This window comes from Harpia harpyja, chromosome 13, assembly GCF_026419915.1.
Source record: "Harpia harpyja isolate bHarHar1 chromosome 13, bHarHar1 primary haplotype, whole genome shotgun sequence".
Lineage (NCBI taxonomy): Eukaryota > Metazoa > Chordata > Aves > Accipitriformes > Accipitridae > Harpia > Harpia harpyja.
The window spans coordinates 42,071,394-42,094,609 of record NC_068952.1 but is presented as its reverse complement, the minus strand read 5'-3'; the positions used below and the strand labels follow the sequence as shown (position 1 = coordinate 42,094,609).

Sequence of the window (23,216 nt, the reverse complement as noted above, 5' to 3'; positions counted from 1 at the left end):
GCACCGCCGCTGCCGGCCCGCCGCTCCGCCGGCATTTCCCCGCCCAACCCTCCCACCCCTTCTTGCCCCACCACTCCGGCCAAGCGCGTTTCTTATTGGACGTCGGTCTCGGCCGCCTATTGGCCGTGGCTCGTGTCGGTCAACGAGCGCTACCTTCCGGGTTCGGCAGGAGGAGCGGGCTGCCGCCGCCGCCGCAGCATGAGGCGGGTCACGCTGTTCGTTAACGGCAGCCCCCGGAACGGGAAGGTGAGGGGCGGGCAGGGAGGAGGAGGAGGAGGAGGAGGAGGAAGGGGGGGTCCCGCCGCCCTCGGGGTGCCGGTCCCCGGGCCGCCGAAGTGCCCGCAAACCTCACAGGGCCCTGCGGGGAGGGTGTTAGCTCACCGGAAAATAGAGCCAGCGGCTGCCGGCGTTTCTGCCGGTGAGTGCTGAGGGGAGTCGCGACGAGCCGAGAACTTCTCGCTGTTAAAAGTCACCCTCCCGCCGTCGTTATTAATTCAGGTCCTGCCGTACCTGTCCTCGGTAACGGTGGGAAGCACGTAAATTAAATCCCGCAGGATGTCAGGTCTCTGCCGTCTCTGGCTAGCGCTGCGTTGTGCGCTTTCTGTTGGCTAGCCGGTAAATAAAACTGTTTGAACTCTGCTCGCTTGTTTAAAACCCATGTAGTTATGTTTCCAGAGTGAAAATAGATTTCTAGGCCCAGCCAGTGCACAACTAGCATAGGCGAAGGCCGTGCGATGCAGTTGTAAGGGCTATCCGCGATCCCTGATTTTTCCCATCCGCATCTCTGGAGTGAAGACGGTTAATGTGACAATAGCTTAACCTTCGGTTTTAGAGAGGGAAATAAATTCGGGAAAAACTTGGAACAGAACAAATAGCACTATTTCTTTAGAGAAATAAATAATTGAATCGTAATATTCTTAATAGTACCAACACTTATCCTTTCACTGCTGCCGCCACCTCAGTACGTTGAGTCTTGGGCGAGAGATGTGCGAGTCACCCTGTTTTAAGGCAGCTATGTTTCTAACATCAAAGTTGGTCTTTTTGTTTGCTTTTTTAGTAAAGAACCGCAGATACCTTCCTCCCCCCGTAAGAAGATATTGATAGCCCTGGTACTAAGTCCGAAATGGCAGAAACCAGTGCCTATAGCTACCTCTCTTTTCCACAGGTTGTGGCTGTATATGGGACTTTATCAGATTTGCTGTCTGTGGCTAGTAATAAGCTTGGAATAAAAGCAACCAGTGTTTACAATGGAAAAGGTGGACTCATTGATGATATCGCTTTGATTAGGTAAGGCTTATCCAATAAAAGTCAAATCATGGATGCAGATTAAGAGACTTACTAGCCTATTAATCCTCTGACCTTAATCAATAACCAGCGCTTTCCTTAAGAACAGATATTATCATTGCCATCCAGTATGCCCAAATGTGCTTTCATGCCTCAAGGAAAAATAATACTGTCTTTTGAACTTCAAAGCATTTCTATCTTGATGAATCAGAACTTGATACAAGCTGCATTTTATGCCTTTTAACAGCCTCCTGTGTTGATTCACACTGCAATGCATGTACCAGGAAAATCCCACTATTCTAGTCAGCACCCGGATGAGGATTTTGAAAAGGAGACAAACTCTAATGTTGCTTTGGCTTCATAGAATACTCCCAGCGCAGGGAGAAAAGCAACTCTTTTGTAAAACTAAACTGCTTGAGTAACAGAAGTGATCCCTACCTGGTTGATACAGATAACATCTCTAGTGAAGTCACAGATAACATCTCTAGTGAAGTCAATCCACTGGAACCTGCAAAATTAAGATAAAAATAAGATATTGAAGTTCTAACTAATGGCAACTGATTATCATTTACCTGAAACTAATCAGGAGGGGTCCCCACTGTCAATGAGATGAACAAAAAATTATGATTAATTTTTTTTTTTTTTCCCCTCCTTCTCTTCCCCCTATCCCTTCCCCTTTCAGGGATGATGATGTTTTGTTTGTCTGTGAAGGGGAACCATTCATTGGTAAGTCTCTGTAATTCTTATGTTTAACCTTCTGTTTAATGGAAAGAGGTTGTGTTTTGCTTTAATGTAAATCTAAAATTTTATTTTCTGGTGTTTTTAGAAGATACCTCTTACTACATGGAGGATTCTGAAATATTCACAATTTTTCTAATAATTACCGTGTCTTTCACATCTGTGTAGATCCTCAGGCTGATGGGAGACCTCATGAAGAACTAACAGGGTCACACACCGATTGGTTAACACTCAATGTTGGAGGCCGATACTTCACCACTACACGGTAAAAATGCAGCTAGTTGGTTTTGTTCTTAAAGGGCTTGATCCCTGGAGGTATTCAAAAAGCGAGTGGACAGGGTACTCCAGGGCATGGTTTAGGGGGCATGGTTAATGGTTGGACTTGATGATCTTGAAGGTCTTTTCCAACCGAAATGATTCTATGATTCTATGATTTCAGTAGTTATGGCAGCTGGTAGTGTACATTGAGTGGGTGAGGCTTCAGATGCTCTTGCAAAAGAGCTAGAAAAATAACTTACTGTGGAGTAGGAGGTCTTTGACTTCTGCAGCTTTCTCTGTATTTTGTAGTTGCTATCACAATTTTGCAACAAATTAATTCTTTAACAGTTTACATATGATGTAAAACTGGCGAAAAGCCTGAACAGGCCTGGATTTCTCCTTGGAATATTTCAGTTAACTAAGTGCTTAGTATTTAAAATACCTTTATAATACCTCAGGTCCGAAATATATTTTGTTATCACACTATATGAAATTAAATCAGTACAGTGCTGTAGCTGTTGGAATGCATATCACACACCAAGGGCAGAAAATACACTCCAACCAGCAAGTTTGTGTCTTGAGGAGAACATTCCACGTAAAAATAAAATTGCACTGCCTTTTTTTCTAGGAGCACTTTGGTTAATAAAGAACCTGACAGTATGTTGGCCCACATGTTTAAAGATAAAGGTTAGTATATAGAAGTAAACTTTATTTTTTAAGCTAACAAATCAGCAAAGTAGGCAAAAGGCACTATCAAGTTGAGACTCTTGTTGATATGTTAAAATATCAAAAGTGTGTTAAAGTACCAAAGTAGAATGTGTAATCATTTTTTCAATAATTGTTTATTTCTCCATTGCACATGTAATGCTCATCTCACAAACTGAAAATATAATTCCATCCATAGTTAATATTTTGGTGTCTTTGTAGATTTTCATCTTATTGGTGCATCTTGCTCTGTTTTGTCAACAGAATCAATGGGCAAACACTGTACGAGACAGCTTTTAGGAAACTAAAATCTTAATGCTGCTTTTATTCTAGCAATGTTTCTTATGTATGTGATAAAATGTTTTAGTTATAGCAGGAGTGAGTTCGTTTTAAGGTGATTTCCCCATACCCCCCCCCCTTACTTTTCTTCCTTTTCTCCAAGAAACGCCCTTTCAAGTGGAATGTTTCATAATGCAGTACCCTTTGGTAGTAAAAATCTGAAACTGAAGCAAATGCTCTTCTATTAATATATCAAATGTAATTATATATATGTTGTGGAAACAGATGCTTGGGGAAATAAGCAAGATCATAGAGGAGCATTCCTAATTGACCGCAGTCCAGAGTATTTTGAGCCAATTTTGAACTATTTGCGTCACGGACAGCTCATTGTAAATGATGGCATTAATTTGCTAGGTAGGTATTACCTGTATGACATCTCCTAAATTATTACTCTTTAGAAGTTAAACTTTGCCCTCAGGTAAACATGATAAAGTCAGTGGGACTTCTGTATACTCATCTAAATGTTTGGGATTTTTCTTTGGTGAATTTATTCTCAAGCATTGCAATTCCACATGATTGGTTTAATGAAGATACAGTGTTCAAACTTATCTTGAGAGCGTTAAAATTCTCCCTACTAGATTAATATCTGGCTGTAATTCTGGAAACATCCGTTTTATTTTTTCCTTTTAGCTGCAAGCAAGCTTGCTTTTCCTCTGTCCAGTTACATCTAATATAATGTATGTGGTTGTCAGTTTTATTAGTTTATGCATTTCTTTGAGACTCCTTAAACTTCAACAAGTGATCTATTCATCTTCGTTAGTGTAGGTAAAATGTATAAAAGGTATAACAAGTACGGAAAGTCGATTGAATTGATGCTCCTCCAATAGTAAGGATGGATTAACCCAAACTTTCTGGCATGCTCTTGGTGTGGCTATACACTGCCTTCTCCAGTAAGGGAAGAAGAGTGCCCTGTTGTTTAACAACTCCCTGTAAATAACAAATACTGCTTTGTTTTGTTAGGTGTTTTGGAAGAAGCCAGGTTTTTTGGTATCGATTCACTAATTGAACATCTAGAAATAGCTATTAAGGTAATCTGTTTTCTTTAATACGTGAATGCACATGTCCTATTCTTCCAGGCAATATATAATTTAGTCCTATCTGTATTAGCTTTTAAACAACTCTCTCAACAGCATTCACAGCCAGCTGAGGATCATTCTCCTATCTCTCGGAAGGAGTTTGTCCGATTCCTACTGGCAACCCCAACCAAGTCTGAGCTGCGATGTCAGGTGCGAAAATGCAGACTTTGTCTCGCTCTGTAGTGTCAGTGTCTGCTGGTGAAATATCCTGCAGCATCATGTGACAACATGAAATTCAAACAACTTGTGCTCCCCCCCCTCCCCAGCTTTTTAATTGAGTTTTGATTCCAAGCTGTGGCAGAGTGACCTTAACATGAAATTCAAGTGCACTGCTTGGGCTGCTTTCCTTCTTTAGGTTGAAGGTTTCCTGGAGGAACAATTTTTTAAGCTATTCTATTTAAATGTAAAATGCACTAGCATAACCAAGGACAATGCTTGATAGCTTTGCATTTACATTTCATTAGTCTCATGTAGTAGAATAGATGGTCTTGTGTGTGTGTATGTATCTGTATCTCTGTATATATTTATATACACATGTCCATATACATGATTCTCTAACTGTTTTGTGTTCAGAGCTACACCTCATCTTCTGTAACTTTTGGGGGTTTATTGTTTTGCTTTTAGGGTCTCAATTTCAGTGGAGCAGATCTTTCACGCCTAGATCTTCGATACATAAACTTCAAGATGGCTAACCTAAGCCGTTGCAACCTAGCACATGCCAACCTGTGCTGTGCAAATCTTGAAAGAGCTGACCTCTCTGGATCAGTGCTTGATGTAAGAATTGTTGCGTCTTGGAAGGTCTGGGCTATCCTTTAGTTACTTTAAGGGAAGAAGAATTGGAACAAGCAGATAAGTGTAAAACATGTAGTTCTTCAACATTTTCTGCAATTGCTGTAGTTGGATGACTTCAAAGGCTTTTTGAAGCTATCTTAAATAAAAAAAAGGAAAAAAAGGGCAGTGGGTGAGAACTAGCTGCCTTCCTGATGATAGAGAAGTAATACTATAGCAAGTTCTTACACTTCCTCGCAGTAACAAGGCTGTTGTGCTTTAATAGGATTCCAAAACAGAAATGAAAACTATACTCTGATCATTTTTGGTATTGTTCATCTTTGCACTTAGGAATCTCACTGACATGTCTATCTCTATTAGTGTGCAAACCTTCAAGGGGTAAAGATGCTGTGTTCCAACGCAGAAGGAGCATCTCTAAAAGGGTGCAATTTTGAAGATCCATCAGGCCTTAAAGCTAATCTGGAAGGTAAGAAGTTTTTGCCTGTTAGGTGCTCTGTGGAAACTGAACCATGTGTTTGTAAATCTATACGGCCTGTGAAAGGTTTAGCTGTGGTTTGTACAATCCATGTTTTCATGAGAAGAGGCCAGAAACACCAGCCTGAGTGTGTGACCGTATAATCATTAAATTCCAAGTTCTACCTTGACCTCTATCAATTTCGATGTCTCTGAAGAAACACCATTCTGGAGCTACTGTGTTTCTGACTGTATTTCCTCATAAGACTATTTTTAATGTGTTTTAGGTGCTAACCTGAAAGGTGTTGACATGGAAGGCAGTCAAATGACAGGAATTAATCTAAGGGTTGCAACGCTGAAGAACGCAAAACTAAAAAACTGTAATCTTAGAGGAGCAACTTTGGCAGGAACTGATTTGGAAGTGAGTTATGAATCATTTTATACACTAACTAGTCAACTGATAAAATTTTGGGGATTGCTGGCTTTTGGCTGAGTTCTGCGGCTTCAAACTAGACAGAGTGAACTAGTCTTTTTTCAGTCTTAGTGAGCTATGGATGATCTAAGGAACCACATCTCATTCTAGCCTCAGTTTGGAAGGTGAGTCTAAAGTCTTGGATTTGCCAGCACCTCAAAGCCACAGGAATGGCTTATATCATCTCCAAAGTGATGCACGGAAATATGCTAAACTTAACTCTTAATGTGAGATCATGCCATCATGGAAGAACTGAAGAGAATTGCAGTTGCCTGGGTTTGTGGGTTTGGGTTTTTTTTTGATCCTGGGACATCATTTGTAGAGTAGTGATGGAGTCTTACCTGACTGGTGGCATGTGATACACCCAAGTCTCCATTAGTTAGAATGACAAACTAGCTCATTTTGCAAGCTGTGTACATGGCTGTTCTTCCTCAAGTACTAGAGAAGTATTCAGCGTAGTGTCTGGTGAGATTGCAAGAGGCGGCTGGCTTCTTTCTAGCTTTGTTCAGCATGCATTAGTAACTCCTGGAAGATAATTTGATGTAAAGAGAGTAAGTCTAACAACTTAGAAATAGATCCATCTGTTACTGCAAAAAGGAACTTCTCTCTAACAAGAAGTGACTAAAACTCTAGTCTAGAGTGATAGACTAGAAGTTTATGCTGAAATTCATGGAAGTATATCTGGTTTCTGTATAAATGTAGTTAAGGTAAAGTTTTGAACTAAGTTCCGGGTATATTCAATTAACATTTATTTTTCTTTTACCCTTTAGAATTGTGATCTGTCAGGTTGTGATCTACAAGAAGCTAATTTGAGGGGATCTAATGTAAAAGGAGCTATCTTTGAAGAGATGCTGACACCTTTGCACATGTCTCAGAGCGTCAGATAGGGAAGAGAATATGCCGAAGAGGAAGGAATCCAAACATTTATTGTGACTTTCTTCACCTCCTCCCCTTATTAAGTTAGAAGTAATGGTTATTAGACAACTTACATTTGCGGTAGTGCCTAAGTAAACTCTTCTTTGATCACTTTTGGGGGAGGGAGCTTTTGTTTAAGAGGTAGAAACAGATGCTGTTTCTACCTTTGTAAACAGAGTGAGGAAGCGGGCTGGTTCTAGAACCAGAATGTGTGGCCCGTTTGGGGGAGGGGGGGGGTTAAATTGATTGTTTAGCATTGCCTCACTTTGGAATGCATTTTAATTTATAAAGCACAATATATGCAAATCTATTTATTAAATCTGTAGCTGCAATATGAATAGAAAATGTTATTCATGTATAGTAGCAACAAATTTCAGGTTTACAGTTAGACTAGTGTATTTACAGTTAGTTTCTTCATTCATGCACAGTGTATTAAATGGCAGATGTGGTTTAGACAGTGTCCACAGGATGTTTTCAGGTACTCTTTTCTTCTGGGGTGAAAACAGTAGTTAACTGTCATCATAGGTAATATATTGCCTTGTAGTACTTTGAGTGCAGGTATAGAACAGCTTTATCATCTTCTAAAATGCACAGTGGAAGCTGCTTCCACTGAAGGGATCTACCTACACAGCAGACTTAGTTATAGCTAAAACATCCTTGTTCAGAAATTGGATGTCATATTTAATCCTTTCCAAATCAGTGTGAAATTGCACTATCAATCACCGCTGGTAAGAAAAATTCTTTTGATTTCAAATGTCCTAACCACTCCAAACTGGAGTACCTGTAGATTTTTCATTCTTTGTGAATTAAATGTACATAGGAAAATACAATACTGTCACCAAAGTAGAGATAGGCATTGGGGCCACAGCATGTGCTCCGTCCTCCCATCATTACTCTGGTATATGAATAAATGGTACCTGTTTCCCCTCAATGTACTATGCAAATACTCGTGTACACTGAATCCTTGAAAGCATGGACATAATCCTTTTCCCAGCCAGATCTTAGTATTCCACTTTGGGCCTGCTTCAAGTGGCTGTAAAAGCGTCTTGCGTAGGGCAAAGTGCCCTTTCCACAACTGCTTTACCTGTGAGCAAGTAGGGAACTATGTGACTTCTGCAGTGCAGAAAGCCTCACAGCATCTCTTTAAGTGGTGGTGCACTTCATTTAATAAGCTGTTTCTGCTGTAGTATCAATCTAGTTCTCATCTAACACAACATTTATTTTATACACAATCAAAAAGCACATGAAGAAACTATACCAAAAAAAAAAAAAAAGGTGCATCAAGAACTCTTACCTCAGATGCTTACTTAAAACACCCCAAAGTTAAAACTAACCTTGAATCTAAGGAAGTACAGCTATTACGGGAAGTTAAGAACCAATGTATCCTAAAACTTACAGAATGTGACACTGTTAGCAGTAGTTTGAGTTCCACAGTTACTTCAGTGAGTTGGTTGTCTTTTACTTGCAGTGCAGATTTCCTGCCCTCTGAACAGAAGTCTTGTTGTCTCAGTAGTTGTTATGAAAATGCTGCTTTGCCATCAATCTAAAAAGATCAGTTCAGGACCAGTGTATGATTTGTTTGGGGGGAATTGCAGGATTCTCCCTTATTTTAAAGTTGCGTTGACTCAGGCATATGACATGAACTTCTGGGACTCAAAATCCCACAGCCATGTGGTTCAGAATTGGGATTTTATTTCCTCCAGATTCCCAGGCCTCTTGATCTGACTCTAGGACAATGCCATATCCTTGGTAAAATACACCTATAGATTCAAGGGAAACATTTCAGCGTGATTTTGGAATCCTTTCTCCCACCTCATCGCTTTCATTGAGAGTGATGTATATGTTGCAGTAGAAGAAGATTCCTAGAGCTAGAGAAATAAATGAATTATTTTTCTTTATCATATTTTGTAGCTGGCAGAAGTAAAATATTGTATGGAAAAAATCTATTTTCATAATCACTGTGTATAAAATATATTTGAACTTTCACTGAAGCACTGTGTTTTGAATAATCACAGCATGTGGCATCATTCATTCACAGATGAATTTAAGGTACCTCTTTTGCTATGACAAAGCTGTATGAATAGCCCAAAGTGGCCTGTTCAGAAATTGCAGGTTCCAGCCTAATTTAAATTGCATTAATAAAAGTGTGAAATATGGAAATGTCTTGGTTGTCTTAATTTAGAAAAACAATCTCAATCTTACCTGACTTATATGGGAAGGACAGCAAGTTAGAAGAGAATGCAACTTTTAACTTGATAGTTCCTCATATAGAAACTTAAAAATACTGTAGCTAAAGTTGGTTTTGCCTTCCGTGAGACCTTGAGTGTCACCTTAGCCTGGACTTGTATGTAACCAGTGCTTTCTCAAATGGACTACTTGTTGTAAACTAGCAGTTATCCATGCTTGAGTGCTTACTTTATGAGAAGACTGAGTTTTAGATGTCCTTCCTTCTGCGTAGGCAATTTGCACTATGGCAGAAAGCAAAAAAAATTTTGCTTTCAAGCATAAAGCTTAACTGCTAGAAAAACAAGTAAGTAAGTGTACCGTGTGCTGTGGGGATTGCTGCAATGTTTCTGATACATGCAGTTTGACAACTTTCATGGGGTTTTTTTGACCTGTCATTCATCTGCAACACTTTTCAGCTTTTCTTTGTCCCCACCCTTCATATTTGCTTAATAAAATAATTTGGAGTCAGAAGTCATTAACCACAATTTACATAGGTATGCGCACTATTTAAAATGCTCCACATTAAAGATTATCATCACACAGCACAAGCAGCTAAACTGTGTCTTACTTAATAAGGAAGTGCTAAAGCACTTCTGGAGGAAAAAAAACCTGTCCTTGACTTCTTCGGTCTTTAAAGTACTCATGATTTCAGTCTAATAAACTCTGTGGCACAACAGTGATAATACAAATACAGCATAAGTGCTGTAGAGCACCCTGAGAACAGAATTGGAATAAACATTTCTTCAGTTTCTCACCTCGAGTACAATTCTTTGGATTAGGAATGCTGTCTAAAAAGCCCAAGAGACTCAATAGGTTGGGATATGCCTTTCCAACACTTCTGATAAAAGAGAGGTCCTGATTCCTGGAATGGGAATCCACAAACGCAGGTTTTCCTGACAAGTCCTTGACTTCCAGGTAGGTACTTAACAGCCCTGGCAGGCATTAAGATTTCTCTCCCCAGAAGAGAAAAACTAGTGCACTTACTTGAAGGTTAAACCACGACAGTCTGAAAACTAAAGAGAGGTCACATGATAAAAACCCAGCTTCACGCTTTGCCTTTTTTGAGAGCACAAAGCTGGCACCTGCCTGACAAGCCCAGACCGAAGCACTCCCAGACCTTGGATCAGACTTGCATTCAGACTCTGCCTCTGCCAAAACCAGAGTATTTTGTTGGTTTCTGTTACACAGGCCCATAAAAGTATTTGTGGGCAAACAAAACCAGCTGTAATCTTTTTTTTAACCTCCCAACTCCTTACGACCGTGGGCTAGAGTTTAAGAGAAGACACGGCACAGCTCGCTAACCAGTGCAGTTACGTGCCCTTTCTGACGTACTTCGGTAGGTCAGCTTTGTAGCTGTAACAGAAACCTGTGGAGAAACATAGTTGTTGAGAGATGTTAAGGGTAAGCTGTCATTAGACGTAACTTAAAATGGTGGGTAAGAGGTGCAATTATTGGGCTAAGCAGGCCCCCTTCTCTCTTTAAATGTCATCCCTCAGGATGAACAAAATCTTCTATTTACCTTTAAATAACCTTAATTTTTGCTAGGCTCATCAGGGAAGAAAGGAGTCTTAAAACACTGTTACAGGAAAATCTCCCTTCTGATGTGCCTACGCCAAGGTAATGTTTCTCCCACCGAAACAAACTATTTTCACAGCTTGATCAGTTTATCAGCTGAAGTTAGATGTTGGCTACTCTTGCCATGAGTAGGAGGAGCATTAGAGCAGGAAGAATTACTCTTTGCTAGAGTCACTAAATCCTCCTTAAATTATTTACTTATTACTTTTAAGCCATTAATCTCAAAAAGGTCATGGGAGCAGGAAGAGAGGATATTTGAAGAACACTAAACACAATATATTCAATTGCACATAAAACAATGCATAGCAAGTCAAAATAGCTGCCAGGTAGATTAAAAAAAAAATTAGATTTCTGTAGTCAAAATTACTGAATTTAACTCCTGCATTCAAATAGCTATCAACTTCTTTATAAAACTGCAGTGCATAAACTCCCAAGAATGAAGAACATGCATACATACACACACACACACGTACATACAAAAATCCAAAATAATAGCAGTGTCTGGGAGTCCTATTCACGAAAGAGACTCCCTTGTGACAAAGTCTGGTTACAATCTAATATACTTGTCCATTTGATCAGTTTAATACTACTTTGCATTATACAGAGCAAAGAACATCAAGGCACTTTAAACTTTAAGGAGGAGGACTTTGAAAGGAGCATGCAAAATGCTCTGTGCACTTGTGCAATCATAGGCTCTTGTTCATGCACCCAAGGACTGTTTCCTTCATGCTTGATATACAGAGATTAAGCTGAATTCCTCATCCATTTCAACTCCTGTAAGCCCCTCTCAACAAATTCAAACTCACCCAAGAACTTTTACTTAAAAATTATTAGTCACTGAAAAAAAGATTGTGTATTTTCCACAAGGCAACAGCAGTCAGCTAGGTTTGAATGTCAGATTTATGGCCTCTTAAAAGAAAGGCTGTTACTTTTATGGCTCTTAGAGAAAACAGCTGAATTTAATAGCTACACCAGGGGTGTTCCAATTATGTGCTTTACTTTTGCTGCATTACAGCAGTTTTAAGAACAAAATTGCAGCCTGTGAGATAGAATTAGATAAAGTTACCTGCTGTGAAAGGTTTAGTGTTGGGGTGGTTGTATATAAAAAGTGAGGTGACAAGTATACTTGCAGGACATTTTCAAACAGAGAAGAGTTGGAGTTATTCTGCGACCTCTCTCAGCAAGCAGGTAATGTGCTTGAACAACGTACCGTATTCCCTTTTTACTTATTCAGTGCTTACAGATGCTTGTATTAGAAGAAAGTTGCATTAGAAGAGACTGCAAAGAGTGCTCTGTAAGGAGCAGGGATATTAGAACAGAAACAGGCTAAACTGAACACATCTGTAAAATATCAACAGGGACTTTCATGGAACCTTTGAGGTCTAGACATTCCTAAAACACTGAAAGGGTGTTCAAAAATCCTAATTTAGCTCATCACCCAAATTCTTCAGATGCTAAATCTCTTTATAATGAGCTAATCCACACTTTGAGAGGCTCAAAATCCAGCTGTGGCTCACACGTAGGCACAATGCCACTGGGGTGCAGAAGACCAGAATTAGAGATCCAGAAATGTAACATTTTCATAATTCTATAAGCTAAAAATGGAGCTGTGATGTCACTATGATCAGAAAGATGTTTTGTTCTCTCACAGGATGGAGAAGTCCAGGAAGATCTTTGTCAGTGTCCTCCTGTTTGTCATGTCTGTGGAAATCTGCTTGGCTCAACACTGGTCTTATGGCCTGCAACCAGGAGGAAAAAGGAATGCCGAAAACCTGGTAGAATCATTTCAAGAGGTATGTTCTAGACTGTAAACCAACCCTGTTGTTTTAGCTAGGATCCCTTATCTGTAAAAGATGCAGGCAAAAAAGGGGCGACATAGGCTTTACTGTATATGCGTATCTCTCTTTCCCCTCAAACATACATACATATGTATATACACACACACATTTTTTAGAAGTAGTAATTGGGAAGTAAATGGCATTAGGGCAAGATGACATTTGACAGCCTTGCATAAAGAACAGTGCTGTCTATTGCAGACAGAGAGCTTTGGCAGCCTGCTTTCAAGGAGAGATGGAAGTTTTGAGTTCCAGGTTAAACGTGATTTCATCCTCTCCCTAAATTTCAGCCAATACTCTGAGAAACTGTTTTATGACAACATTCATCCACTTCACTGAGAATGTGGCAATGGGCAGCTGTCATGTGGTAACCAATTAGACGGTAAGCAATTAAATGACGAAGCAGACAAGGAAGGTTCTGTCCACCAGTGGTTTTCCCATCCTTTCTAATACTTCATGTGTAGTCCCTCGTAACAGCAGTTCTAGCATCCTGATTTTAAGTTTGCTGCAGCACAAGCATAGCACCTGGGAAAGAGGTGAATTTAAGTTGTGCAGTGGAACAGTTTCATCTTCATCAGTAACTAGGGCAGCATTGCTTTAACAGAAAAATCTCCTTTCATGAAGACTGTTATCACTTCCCAATTCAGGTTGCAAATGAAATGGAAAAATTAGGGGAAGTGCAGAAGACTGAATGCCCAGGCTCGTATCAGCATTCCAGGTTCAGTGATCTGAAGGAAGCCATGGTAAGTAACACGTTTTTGCTTTTATCACTATGGGAAAATTAAGGGACCGGTCCAGGCTGGGAAAGTACATGGAGGGAAGAGAAAAATAGGTGGTAGAGGAGGAGGCATGTAAATTCAGTTCACATGTGGCAATACTGGCTCTGCCCTTATCTGCATCATTCTCAAGTACCTCAGAGTTACAGTCCTAGGACAGGACTACATTATTCTTATGCTCCCGTTGTAGCAATGTCATTATTCACTAAATTAAAAACAAAATAAAGTCAAACACATTCTACCTTAATACAAATCTATGCAGCATTCACAGATGCTTAACTTCAAAGGCACACATTGCCAGCTGAAGGATCAAGCCATATGGAAGCTGCTGCTCCCAATGTCCCTAGACTGGGAAATGTATTTTCCATTAGATGCTCTAACGCAGTGACAGCACAGACTTCACATACAAACTAACTGCCATAGAAAGAATACTCTCAAGCAAAAATGTGCTCTTTAATTAATATAGCAACACCTTGATCAGACCAGATGGTCACCACTTTCTGGGAAGTGTCTCTAAGCTGTCCTAAAAGTTGAAACACTCAATCTGTACTTCATTTTTGAAGCCAAGACCAAAAGTTTCAAGTACACACTCTAGCCTTTCACTGAGGAACCTGGCTTGAATAAAGGCTCATAAACTCAGTAACAGTAACGCAGACAGGTCAGTCTGACTTCCATTGGATTTTCAGGCAGAAACTACCTAAAAAAATTTGGGTTTAGGTCATCTTTAACCCTATTTGTACTGAACATAAAATGGAATCTTTGTCCATGACTCTGGCTTCCAAGAGCACTACTTGCAGAATGAACAGCCAGCAACAGTAACTTAATATGCTTAGACTTTTTTTTTTTTACTGCAAGAGACTGTGGCAGGTAGGAAAAGATCCCAGAATAATTATCAGGATATTTGAAATGAGTACTTGCTACTTCTTGCTCACTGAGGGAAACCTGGCCTTTCTTTGCAGAGCTGAAGCCCCTCCCCCCCCTTTCTTAGGTTTGCTCAGAAACTGCTGGTAATCTTGCACACAAGTGTAAAAACTTCTAAGCCTCTGCATCAAACACTTGGTTTGCATGTCTTATTCCTGTAGCATAGTCTGAACTATGTGGCCTTCTTATTTCTAGCTGCTTAATGACATTGAAAACAAATCAAACTTTTTACAGATGCAGCTTTTCCAATGTAACACATTCCTGGAGTTGCTACAGGAATATTATGCAATCAAAGGGGAGGTGTCTGGAAATGGTTCGCCCCATGGAAAAACTTTTCACATTATCTTCATCATTTCCTGGAGAAGCTGGCACTGAGCACAAACAAAAATACACCTAGCTAAGACACGTAAGGGAAAAAAAAAACAGACAGTGCATCTATCCAAAACACCTCAGGCTTTCAACTCTGAGGTGAGAACACAAATAAATATTCAAGTAGGAGACCAGACCCAGCAGGATGTGACACAGGAACATGGTTTCCATTTGAACAGTACTAAGGTACACAGAGAATGGTAACAGGGCAACTGTGCTCCTCCGTAATGACCCTGTAATACTTTTGCAAGCACCACTTTCTTGTTTCTGGTCTTTTGGCCAACTGCTTAAGCTCACAGAGACACTCCTCATACTGACGCTTTGTGCAAGTTCATGCTTCTTGTCCTAAACTACTGTCAAAGTGTAGTGTTCGACAGCTGTTGGGTTGTACTCCAAGAACTGCTGCAGTGGTGGACCCATTAACAGATGTAAAGTTGGTCATGCACTTTGGGATGAAAAGGGCCATTATAAGTGTCAGTTACATTATACTGTATGATCAGATCCATGAGCAGGTGGCAGAGAGATCATGTCGGGTCAGATTTATGTCATTCTAATCCTCCTTCCAATGGAGACCACAATATGAATATTTTAGCATCTGACCAGGCTTTAAAATTCCATCATCAAAGTTATTTCTTCTCTTTAAAAAAAGTACATGATGTGTGTTTACAGGAAAGTCTGATCGAAGGAGAAAGGAGAAACTAGATGAAAGAAGATTTAAACCCACAAAGCCGAACGGAACAATGGACCCAGAATAAAATTTCAAAGCTATGTTAAAATCAATTCCTCTTCAAATGGCCTTTGCTTAGATTGCATTATGTGAATAAATGCTCTGAAGTTGCATTTAAAGAGTAGAAGATAATTGTTGTGTAGATTACTAGCTTATACGTAGAAGAGAACACATTCCAGTCCAGTGGCCGGGACTCAGCAGCATAGGGTCTGCTTTGTGTCCTGCAATGAAAACTTGGACGTGACAGCTTTTGTTTCACATGTGCAGACAACGCCTGGACAAAGGCAGTGTCTGATCTCACTAGTCTCTGGATAAAACAGTAATACAACTTTGTTAAAAAAAACAAGAATAAACTTACTGTTGGAATGTAATTCCACTCGCACTTCAGTAGTCCATGTATGAAAGACTTCTATATGCTCTTCTTTTACTGGTTCACTCATAAAAACTACATTTATTTTAAAAAGGTATTTACAAACTTTACAACAGTTAATACATTTAAAAACCACGAGAATTTATACACCTTGCTTTACACACTTAGTGAATCATATGTCATTTACCCGGAGAGATGCAGACTCCCTTTCCAAAGCTTAGCTCCTACTCTTTCCTCAGTTTAAAAGCTGTATTTTTTGCTGATTCAATTGCAGAGGACTAAAAGAAAGAGAAAAAAAAAAGAGAAGGTATTTGCAGTCTGCAGAGGTGGATTTTATAACAAAAGCATCACATCCAGGATCTCAAAACACTCACAAAAACTTGTTACACAACATCCATATTCTCCTGAATTCGAGACAAACATGGCCAAAGGTTTATCATGTCATTAAACCTTTATAATACCAACAATGAAAAACTACATCAATTAATACCATGCATATTGGGGCTGAATTTCAGAGTTGCTGAGGACTTACACCCCTGTTTAAAAAACTGCACACTATGTATGTGAAAAACAGGTTCAAAGTATGCAGTCATGCATGTCCAGGGATTTCAATGACAGCCTTAACTCAGAACAGTCAGACCAATACAGCATAAACTGATGCTTTTCACCTTTTGTTAAGCTCCTCTATACTCCTTTGTGTACTGTACTCTCTATAGTGCCCAGCATACTGTCCTAAAGGTGCTTTAATGTTAATAGCAGCAGAATTAGATGAACCTCACGTGCTTTTGAAAAGCCCCTCTCCTGCCATGCAATCAATAAAATCACATTATTTGTTTACTTCTTTCTGATGTAGTCCTAGGAAAAGCTTACCCTGGTCCACTAGATAATTTGGTCTGCAACAGTAAATATAAGATAGAGAAGTTTTTAATTAAAAGAAAAAATTAAAGGAAGGTAGCAGTAATGGGTCAGGAATGTTTTCACTATAAAAAAAGATTACAGTTAAATTACAGACACCTTAAACCTATTATTTCCATTTACAATTATAAAAATAAATAAGGAGAGAAAATCTGAGCCATTATCACTACAAGTCTAACTCACTGTTAATCTGTGGAACATACACTGGGCTGCATAGTGCGAAGGTTATTAGATGCAGGTTCTTAAAAACCACTGCATATACTCTACAGTATTTTCTGCCACTGCAGATCACAGAGCTGTTCTCACTGGAATCGGTGTCCTTTCCTAATGCAATAATCCACTGAAATGGAAAGCTGTCTGTTTCTCTCTTCCCCTGACATGGATTAGAGCCTGTAACATTTTTAAAGGAATTTATCACAGCATGACAAATTTTAATTAAAAGCTCCAGAAAACAAGTGTTGAGCATATTTCTCCAAAGAAAAAAAACCCTCTAAGACTTGAAATTTAACACTAGCTTTGAACAGCATGGCTAGGAAATGGGATTAGATTTCGTCTTCTCTGCAGACTGGATATTTAACTTTGAGATTTGTTTTATTCAAAACTATGAATTGGGTAGAAATGCTGCTGTTTGCTTTCATTTCTGGTATGCAGAGATGACATCATTATGGACTGTTGCCTACTGCCATTTTTAGCCCTTCAGTTTAAGAGACTTTAGATGACATTTCCAAAAGCATCTAATTAACATGGAAAGATGATTCTTATTTTGAAAACTAAGTAGTGAGACCTTAAATTGTCTCTTAAAATTAAATCTCAGAACTTAACTCAGGTAGGTACCGTAGCAAAGAGCAGAACACTTAGAAAAATCAGGGGTCTGGTGGGATTTCCTGTAAGAGTGTGGGCACTTAATTCCACTTAACTAAAATCAGTCAGGCCCCATGCTTATTCACACATTTAAATGCCCAACTGCGTTTAAAAATCTGACACTTAGAAGACAATGGTTTTTTCTAAAACTGGCATGAAGCCCTAAATCATTTAGGCACAGTACAGAAATTCCATCTTGTACCCCTAAGCAAACTATGCTGACTTATATCAGCTAAGAACGTAACTCTTCGCATACCACAGTCAGTAATACATTTAAGAAAACTGAATGACTATTTGTGAGTTAGTTTGCCAAAAGGCAAGAAGGAGAAGCAGGAACAGTTTACAGCACTTCAGACTCTGGAACAAAAATAACACTAAGAAAGGAAAAATCTCCCAACCTTAAACCCCTTTTGGCATAGAAAATTTGCCAATGAAAACACCCGAACTATCTCGGGAAGGGAAATCTCCTCACTCTGTACTCTTTAGGCATCAGCTGTTCCTTTCCTTCCAGTTAGGGTGATGCCTCAGCTACAACAGTCTCCAACTGGCCAGACAACAAAGGCAGCAAGAAGAAAAAGCCTGAACTGTGTGGACAGTATACCAAGATAAAGTTTAAGGAACCTGCCAGGTGAGACAGTGCAATTGCAAGGCAGAGCATACAGGAAGATACCATCTTCACTGCTTTTTAAGGAGCTGGCTCTATAGTAAAAGCCAAAGATCGAAGTACAAATGAAAGGCCTGTTTCAGCCACTGCTCAAATTGCACAAAGCACTGAAGCTTCCTAGACTTCTGCCAGCACTGGGATGGGTAACAGCTTCCACCCTGCTTGCTCTCCTGACTCTCTAGGTGACTTGGGCATCTTGCTAGCTCAGGTATTAGCACCTAGGATCAGCACACAGGAGAGACAGCAACTGTTCTTATTCCTAATGGCTGGCAGCTGTATGATCCAAGGAAGAAAAGGAGGGGAGAGGATAATTAACCACTTACATGCTAAGTACCCTGTTCATAAACCTAGTCGATAAAACTGCAAAAAAAAGGAGTCAGAACCAAGCCCCCTCAAGTTAAAGAACATTATGTAAACGGTCATTGAAGATCAGTTGAAAAATTCTTCCCAAGGTCAGACTTCCTCCTGTGAGTTTTTTTTTGCATGGACTAGTTCCCTCCTCCAGAAAAAAACACCTGCTGAATGTACAAGGTACCTCTACGAGTTGAAGTTATTAAAGCAGACCAAACAGGTAGGGAAATAAGACTCAGAAAAGTCACTTGGAAACAAAATACCCAAACCTGATAGCTAGTTTGTTTACCCACAACAGACAAACCACTAGCTGCGATTCCTGCAAAGTCTCCTTTGCTTCTGCTGACTTAGCAAAGGAGCTAAAAGCAAACCTGCTCTGAAAAGGAATTGCACCTAAGAATGAGGTAACAGGCAGATGTAGAATGGGGAAAGGCACCGAATTAACAATAGGTGGTATTAATACGTACTTTTCTACAATTCAGACCACATCCTGCTGTTCCGCCTAAAGCAAAATTCTCACCAAAGACAAAAAGTTCTTCTTTAAGTGAAAAGTTTCAGAGGGTCCTTTAGTTCATGTGTGCAGTGGAAGGAAGACAGTGGTTACAAGAAGAGGAAGAAGTGGACAAAAAATGAAGGACAAGAAAACCCTGTGGTTTTCAAGTCAAGCAGCATCTATGTCCAAGAACATAATGTGGAACTGACAAGTCCTACAATGCACCAGAGAGAGGGGGTGAACCATGGTCAAGTTGTCCAGAAAGGTTTCAAAGATTTCCCCTGAGAAGGCAACAGCCCAGAAGGCAGTTGCATGTGTGCTACAGCAAACATGACTGTGGATGTATGTGACGTGACTGCAGTGCAACTTCCAAAATGTTTCCAACCTGTTTTGTGATGGGAATCCAATATGACCCTTTGAGGAAATCAATCTGTTTTACAGAGCCATGCAGGCAGCAAAGCAAATGCAGCTTTTGCAGGTTTCTTTAATTGGAGTCACACTGAAGCCAAAGGAATGTTTAAGAACAAAAGAAAGGACTACTTCTGTCTGAACAAAAACCCCCTAGGGTTTCACTGGGTTTGTTCTCCCTGAAAAACGTTTTGCTGAGAAAAGCTTTCCTTAGGTTTAATGAACTTCAATTTATCAGTAAGGTAATGAAATCCATTTAAGTCATGCGAGAAGAGTAACAGTGCAGTGTCCTGCAAAAAAACCCCAACCCAACATTATTCCTATTTACTACTGTGAGCAACAGCCTCAGCAGGGTTTTTAGTGGGTCTCCCCAACTCCTACCAGATAATCAGAAGTTAAATGACACTTACAGTTAACAAGCAAAATTATTTCCTTAGAGCCCATCACAGAATCTTCATCAATACCGATGATAAATAAACAGGCCACAAGCTGTAACCAAACAGCCAGAGTTTTGTATAGGTTCAGAAATAAACTTGGATCCAAATTCCTCAATGGGTCCCTCTTTATGATGAGTTTTAACAAACTCTGAACTTTCCAAAAAGTTTGAATCTAAACTTTGCAGGCAAACTCCCACGTTTCCTGAGTTCCACAGTGAAAGGGAACAACAAGAAGTGGTTTTTTTTTTCCCTCCCTAGAAAACATCAGTGAAAAATTACAGCCATGACAAAATGTATGTTTATAAATAGGCCAGTCACAGGCAGAATAGCATGGCAAAATACTCTGCCTGAACGTGACAAGAAAGTAATTCTTACAAATCAAGAAAACCCCAAACTTCACTGGCTCTTCTGCTGCTGGGAAATGTGGCACCAACAGGCAGCTACAACTTTGGGGGGGATATATAAAGAAAGTTTTGATTATGTAGCTTGACAAAAAAACCTGAAGTTCTTCACAATGCATTAGTTCTGAAACAGGCAGTTTAGGAAAGTCCTGCTCCAGACAGCAAAAAAAGAGCTGCTCTATCTTTGGAGTTGTCTAGGTCTTCTACAAGTAGAACACAGTAGAGATACACTGCAAGAGAATTTTAAACTGAATTGTCTTCTGGCTTAAGTGCTGCACAAACTCCCTGTAAGCCTGCTGCAGAAGAGCAAGTCCCCACCCAGGGCTGCAGCCCTTCCAACAGAGCTCAGACACAAGGAGCCCTGAAAGGTGCAAAATGGATCTGCCAACTTTAGGAGTATTAATCACAAATGGTGATGTCTTGGTTTTTACCAGCAAGATTTCAGTGGCGGCTCAGGCACAGAGGAATGCTGTGTCTAAGGCCCATCTGGTCCATAAATAACAATGCTATTTGTGTTTAATTTTCAGTCACTATGCAACTGTGAGGACAAGCTATTCTAACAGTGTGCAACAGCTTTTTTTCTACATGGATCATGTGAATTTAAAAACATTAAAACCTAAGATCATGTCATTTTTTTCTCTATACAAATAGAAAGTCTGATGCTGACATCCAGACAGAGCAGGGAATAAATAACTAAAAGAAAACTTAAACGATTATCCCATCCTCTAAGGAAAGAAAAGCTGCAGAGAGCTGGAGTAACCCAAGCAACAGGAAACTAGGTGGTTAATTGTCAAGTCTTTCACATGCATCCCAGATCTAAATGGCTCCTTAAGGTGTAGTGGCTGTTAAAAACCTAGATCAAGGGAGGCTATAAAACAAAGTGCAAGTCCTGCCACAAATGGGTGCAGGAAAAAAAAGAGGATGAGAATTATTTATATTTGTGTGAATTTGCCCAGCCAAAGTAAAGGTTACAGTTACTATCAGACGTTTGTTCTTGAGGTCAGGATATGTAACCAGTTTTGCACACTCCATCCTCTCAAAGTTGCTGGTACCAGTACAGTGCTGGCATCAATGCAGCTTCTACTCACATGCTCACAGGAGAGATGCAACTTTTTACACCCTATTAAAAAGCACAAAGATGAAATATTGTACCAAGTCTCAGATGCAAGCACAAACCAAGTAGGTAACATAATTCAGGGAGGAATATCAACTGCTCTGTAGTGTTCAAACCAGAATCAACAGTGAAATTATGACAAAGTACTGGTGAACCTAAACTCTCCATTGGGAGTGAGCAACTGCCACTACTCGAGCAGAGATGGTGTAAGGCAGAACGTCTGCACTTCATCTTAAATACATACGATGACTAGCAGAAAAAAAGACTTCTTATTCTGCTAACAATGCTCACTCAGGTCTCTGCCTGCAATCAAGAATCTTAGGAGACTGCACATCATACACCAGCACCTGACATCTCAGGAGCCGACACTTCACAACCTAGGAATGGCTTCGATCTGTTTCACTTCATGCAAATCAAGGCTTGGCTATGCTACAGGGACAGAAGGAGGGATCGGTGTATAAATACAGCTGTAAAGCTGTAATTAACTTACGTGAAAATACTGTACGACACATCTCATACTGGTGTGGCTTACATTGCTTCGAACACTGGTGCAAATCGCTACTGTGACAGATTTACACTAGGAATGAGCTGCTGAAATTGCATCAGTGAAAAAACTCGGGACAGACAAGAATTCCAGGAGAGTGACGACTCCTGCTAAGTAATTAGTGTCTCAGTACTCACAAGGTAAACCAGAGGTTAGGGAATACAGTCACAATAACAGTTCCTTCTGGTATTTCCCAAAGAAAACTCCAAGGGGAGTGAACAGAACAGCAGGTGAGATCACTAGTCTTTAGGGTCAGAGAGCCTCAGCATGTCAGTAAAAAGAAAGCAGCCATTTCACTCTAGGTGCTTGCTGTTACACCAGCAAGTGATGATCCTCACTGCAACCCTTGCTCTGAAGAGACAACGCTGGATTTTCTGGTTTTTGGGGGTGGTGGGGGAGGTTTGGCTTCACGTCTGCTGGGTAGTGGTGGAGCAACCTGGGAAGATAAAACAAAAACACACAGAAAAATAAACGATTACAAGCAAGTTAAGACATTTTGCTTTATCAAACAAGAAATCTGAAAGGTCCTGTAGTACTTGATGTTTCTTTTGGGACCAAATCTTTGAATTCAGCCTCTCAGTACCACATGCAGTCGATGAGAGGGGCAAGCAAGGACAGATCACCAGGAGATAACAGAAGCAGAAAGGTTTTAGTTGCTAGAATACACTTTAGCTGCAGATATACTTCAGTTGCTTCTGACCTGAAGCCTGACTTTGAGTTGGAGCCATTTGCCCCTCTGTCCCACATTTTGTTTATCAGTAAAATGGCAATAAATTAATTTCCCTCAGGGTTTCAAAATTCAACTATTTTTATCTTGCTGGCTTGATGAGTTGCACCAAATAGGGGCCAAAATGATGTAAAATGCTTCCAAATCAGAATTGTGAAACTAACTGCATCAAATTGCAGCAAGCAAAGAGTTCTACTAAAGCAAGCCACAGCCTTCCAGCCCAGCACAGAGGCTTGTACGGTGTTACTTGTTCTTGCAGGAAACTGCACTAGTGGGTTCTTTCAAGTTGGCTTTCTGCTTGTTTTAAGGGGCATCCTGTAAACAAATGAGATGTGAAAGGCCAGGTGAACAAGAAGCCTGTGTGTCTCACCTCTTGCTTAGCTGAAACTGCCAAGATTTCAGGACTATGCTAACTGAAGGAGGAGGACAGAGTCAACTTTACAACAACAAAGTAACAATACCCTTCAGAAAAT

At 40.0% G+C, this 23,216-nt stretch overlaps 3 protein-coding genes across 8 annotated transcripts in view; 2 read left to right on the top strand and 1 right to left on the bottom strand.

Annotated features, from left to right (window-relative positions):
• Positions 1–127: 127 nt before the first annotated feature.
• Positions 128–9,189, top strand: KCTD9 (potassium channel tetramerization domain containing 9). Of its 2 annotated transcripts, XM_052805364.1 has the most exons (12): positions 128–246; positions 1,166–1,287; positions 1,967–2,010; positions 2,191–2,287; positions 2,909–2,967; positions 3,550–3,678; positions 4,285–4,352; positions 4,455–4,550; positions 5,025–5,174; positions 5,550–5,655; positions 5,930–6,063; positions 6,885–9,189. In XM_052805364.1, exons 1-12 carry the CDS (start codon positions 199–201, stop codon positions 6,999–7,001), a joined length of 1,170 nt encoding a protein of 389 aa, XP_052661324.1. In that variant the 5' UTR covers positions 128–198; the 3' UTR covers positions 7,002–9,189. The 2 variants fall into 2 exon arrangements, with proteins under 2 accessions (XP_052661324.1, XP_052661325.1); XM_052805365.1 differs by lacking the exon at positions 3,550–3,678 and having other exon boundaries at positions 141–246.
• A 2,879-nt stretch (positions 9,190–12,068) lies between these two features.
• On the top strand, positions 12,069–15,754 carry GNRH1 (gonadotropin releasing hormone 1). Its single transcript, XM_052805367.1, has 3 exons — positions 12,069–12,623; positions 13,313–13,408; positions 15,401–15,754. The coding sequence occupies exons 1-3, from the start codon at positions 12,483–12,485 to the stop codon at positions 15,431–15,433; spliced, it is 270 nt and encodes an 89-aa protein (XP_052661327.1). The 5' UTR covers positions 12,069–12,482; the 3' UTR covers positions 15,434–15,754.
• A 108-nt stretch (positions 15,755–15,862) lies between these two features.
• Positions 15,863–23,216, bottom strand: part of DOCK5 (dedicator of cytokinesis 5) — a 120,839-nt gene continuing 113,485 nt past the window's right edge. For 2 of the 5 annotated variants that reach the window (XM_052805362.1, XM_052805361.1), the window contains one exon: positions 15,863–22,452. In XM_052805362.1, coding sequence (XP_052661322.1) covers positions 22,351–22,452 — 102 coding nt within the window. In that variant the 3' untranslated portion in view covers positions 15,863–22,350. The remainder of the gene's footprint in view (positions 22,453–23,216) is intronic. The other 3 variants (XR_008237879.1, XR_008237880.1, XM_052805363.1) reach the window with 3 other exon arrangements.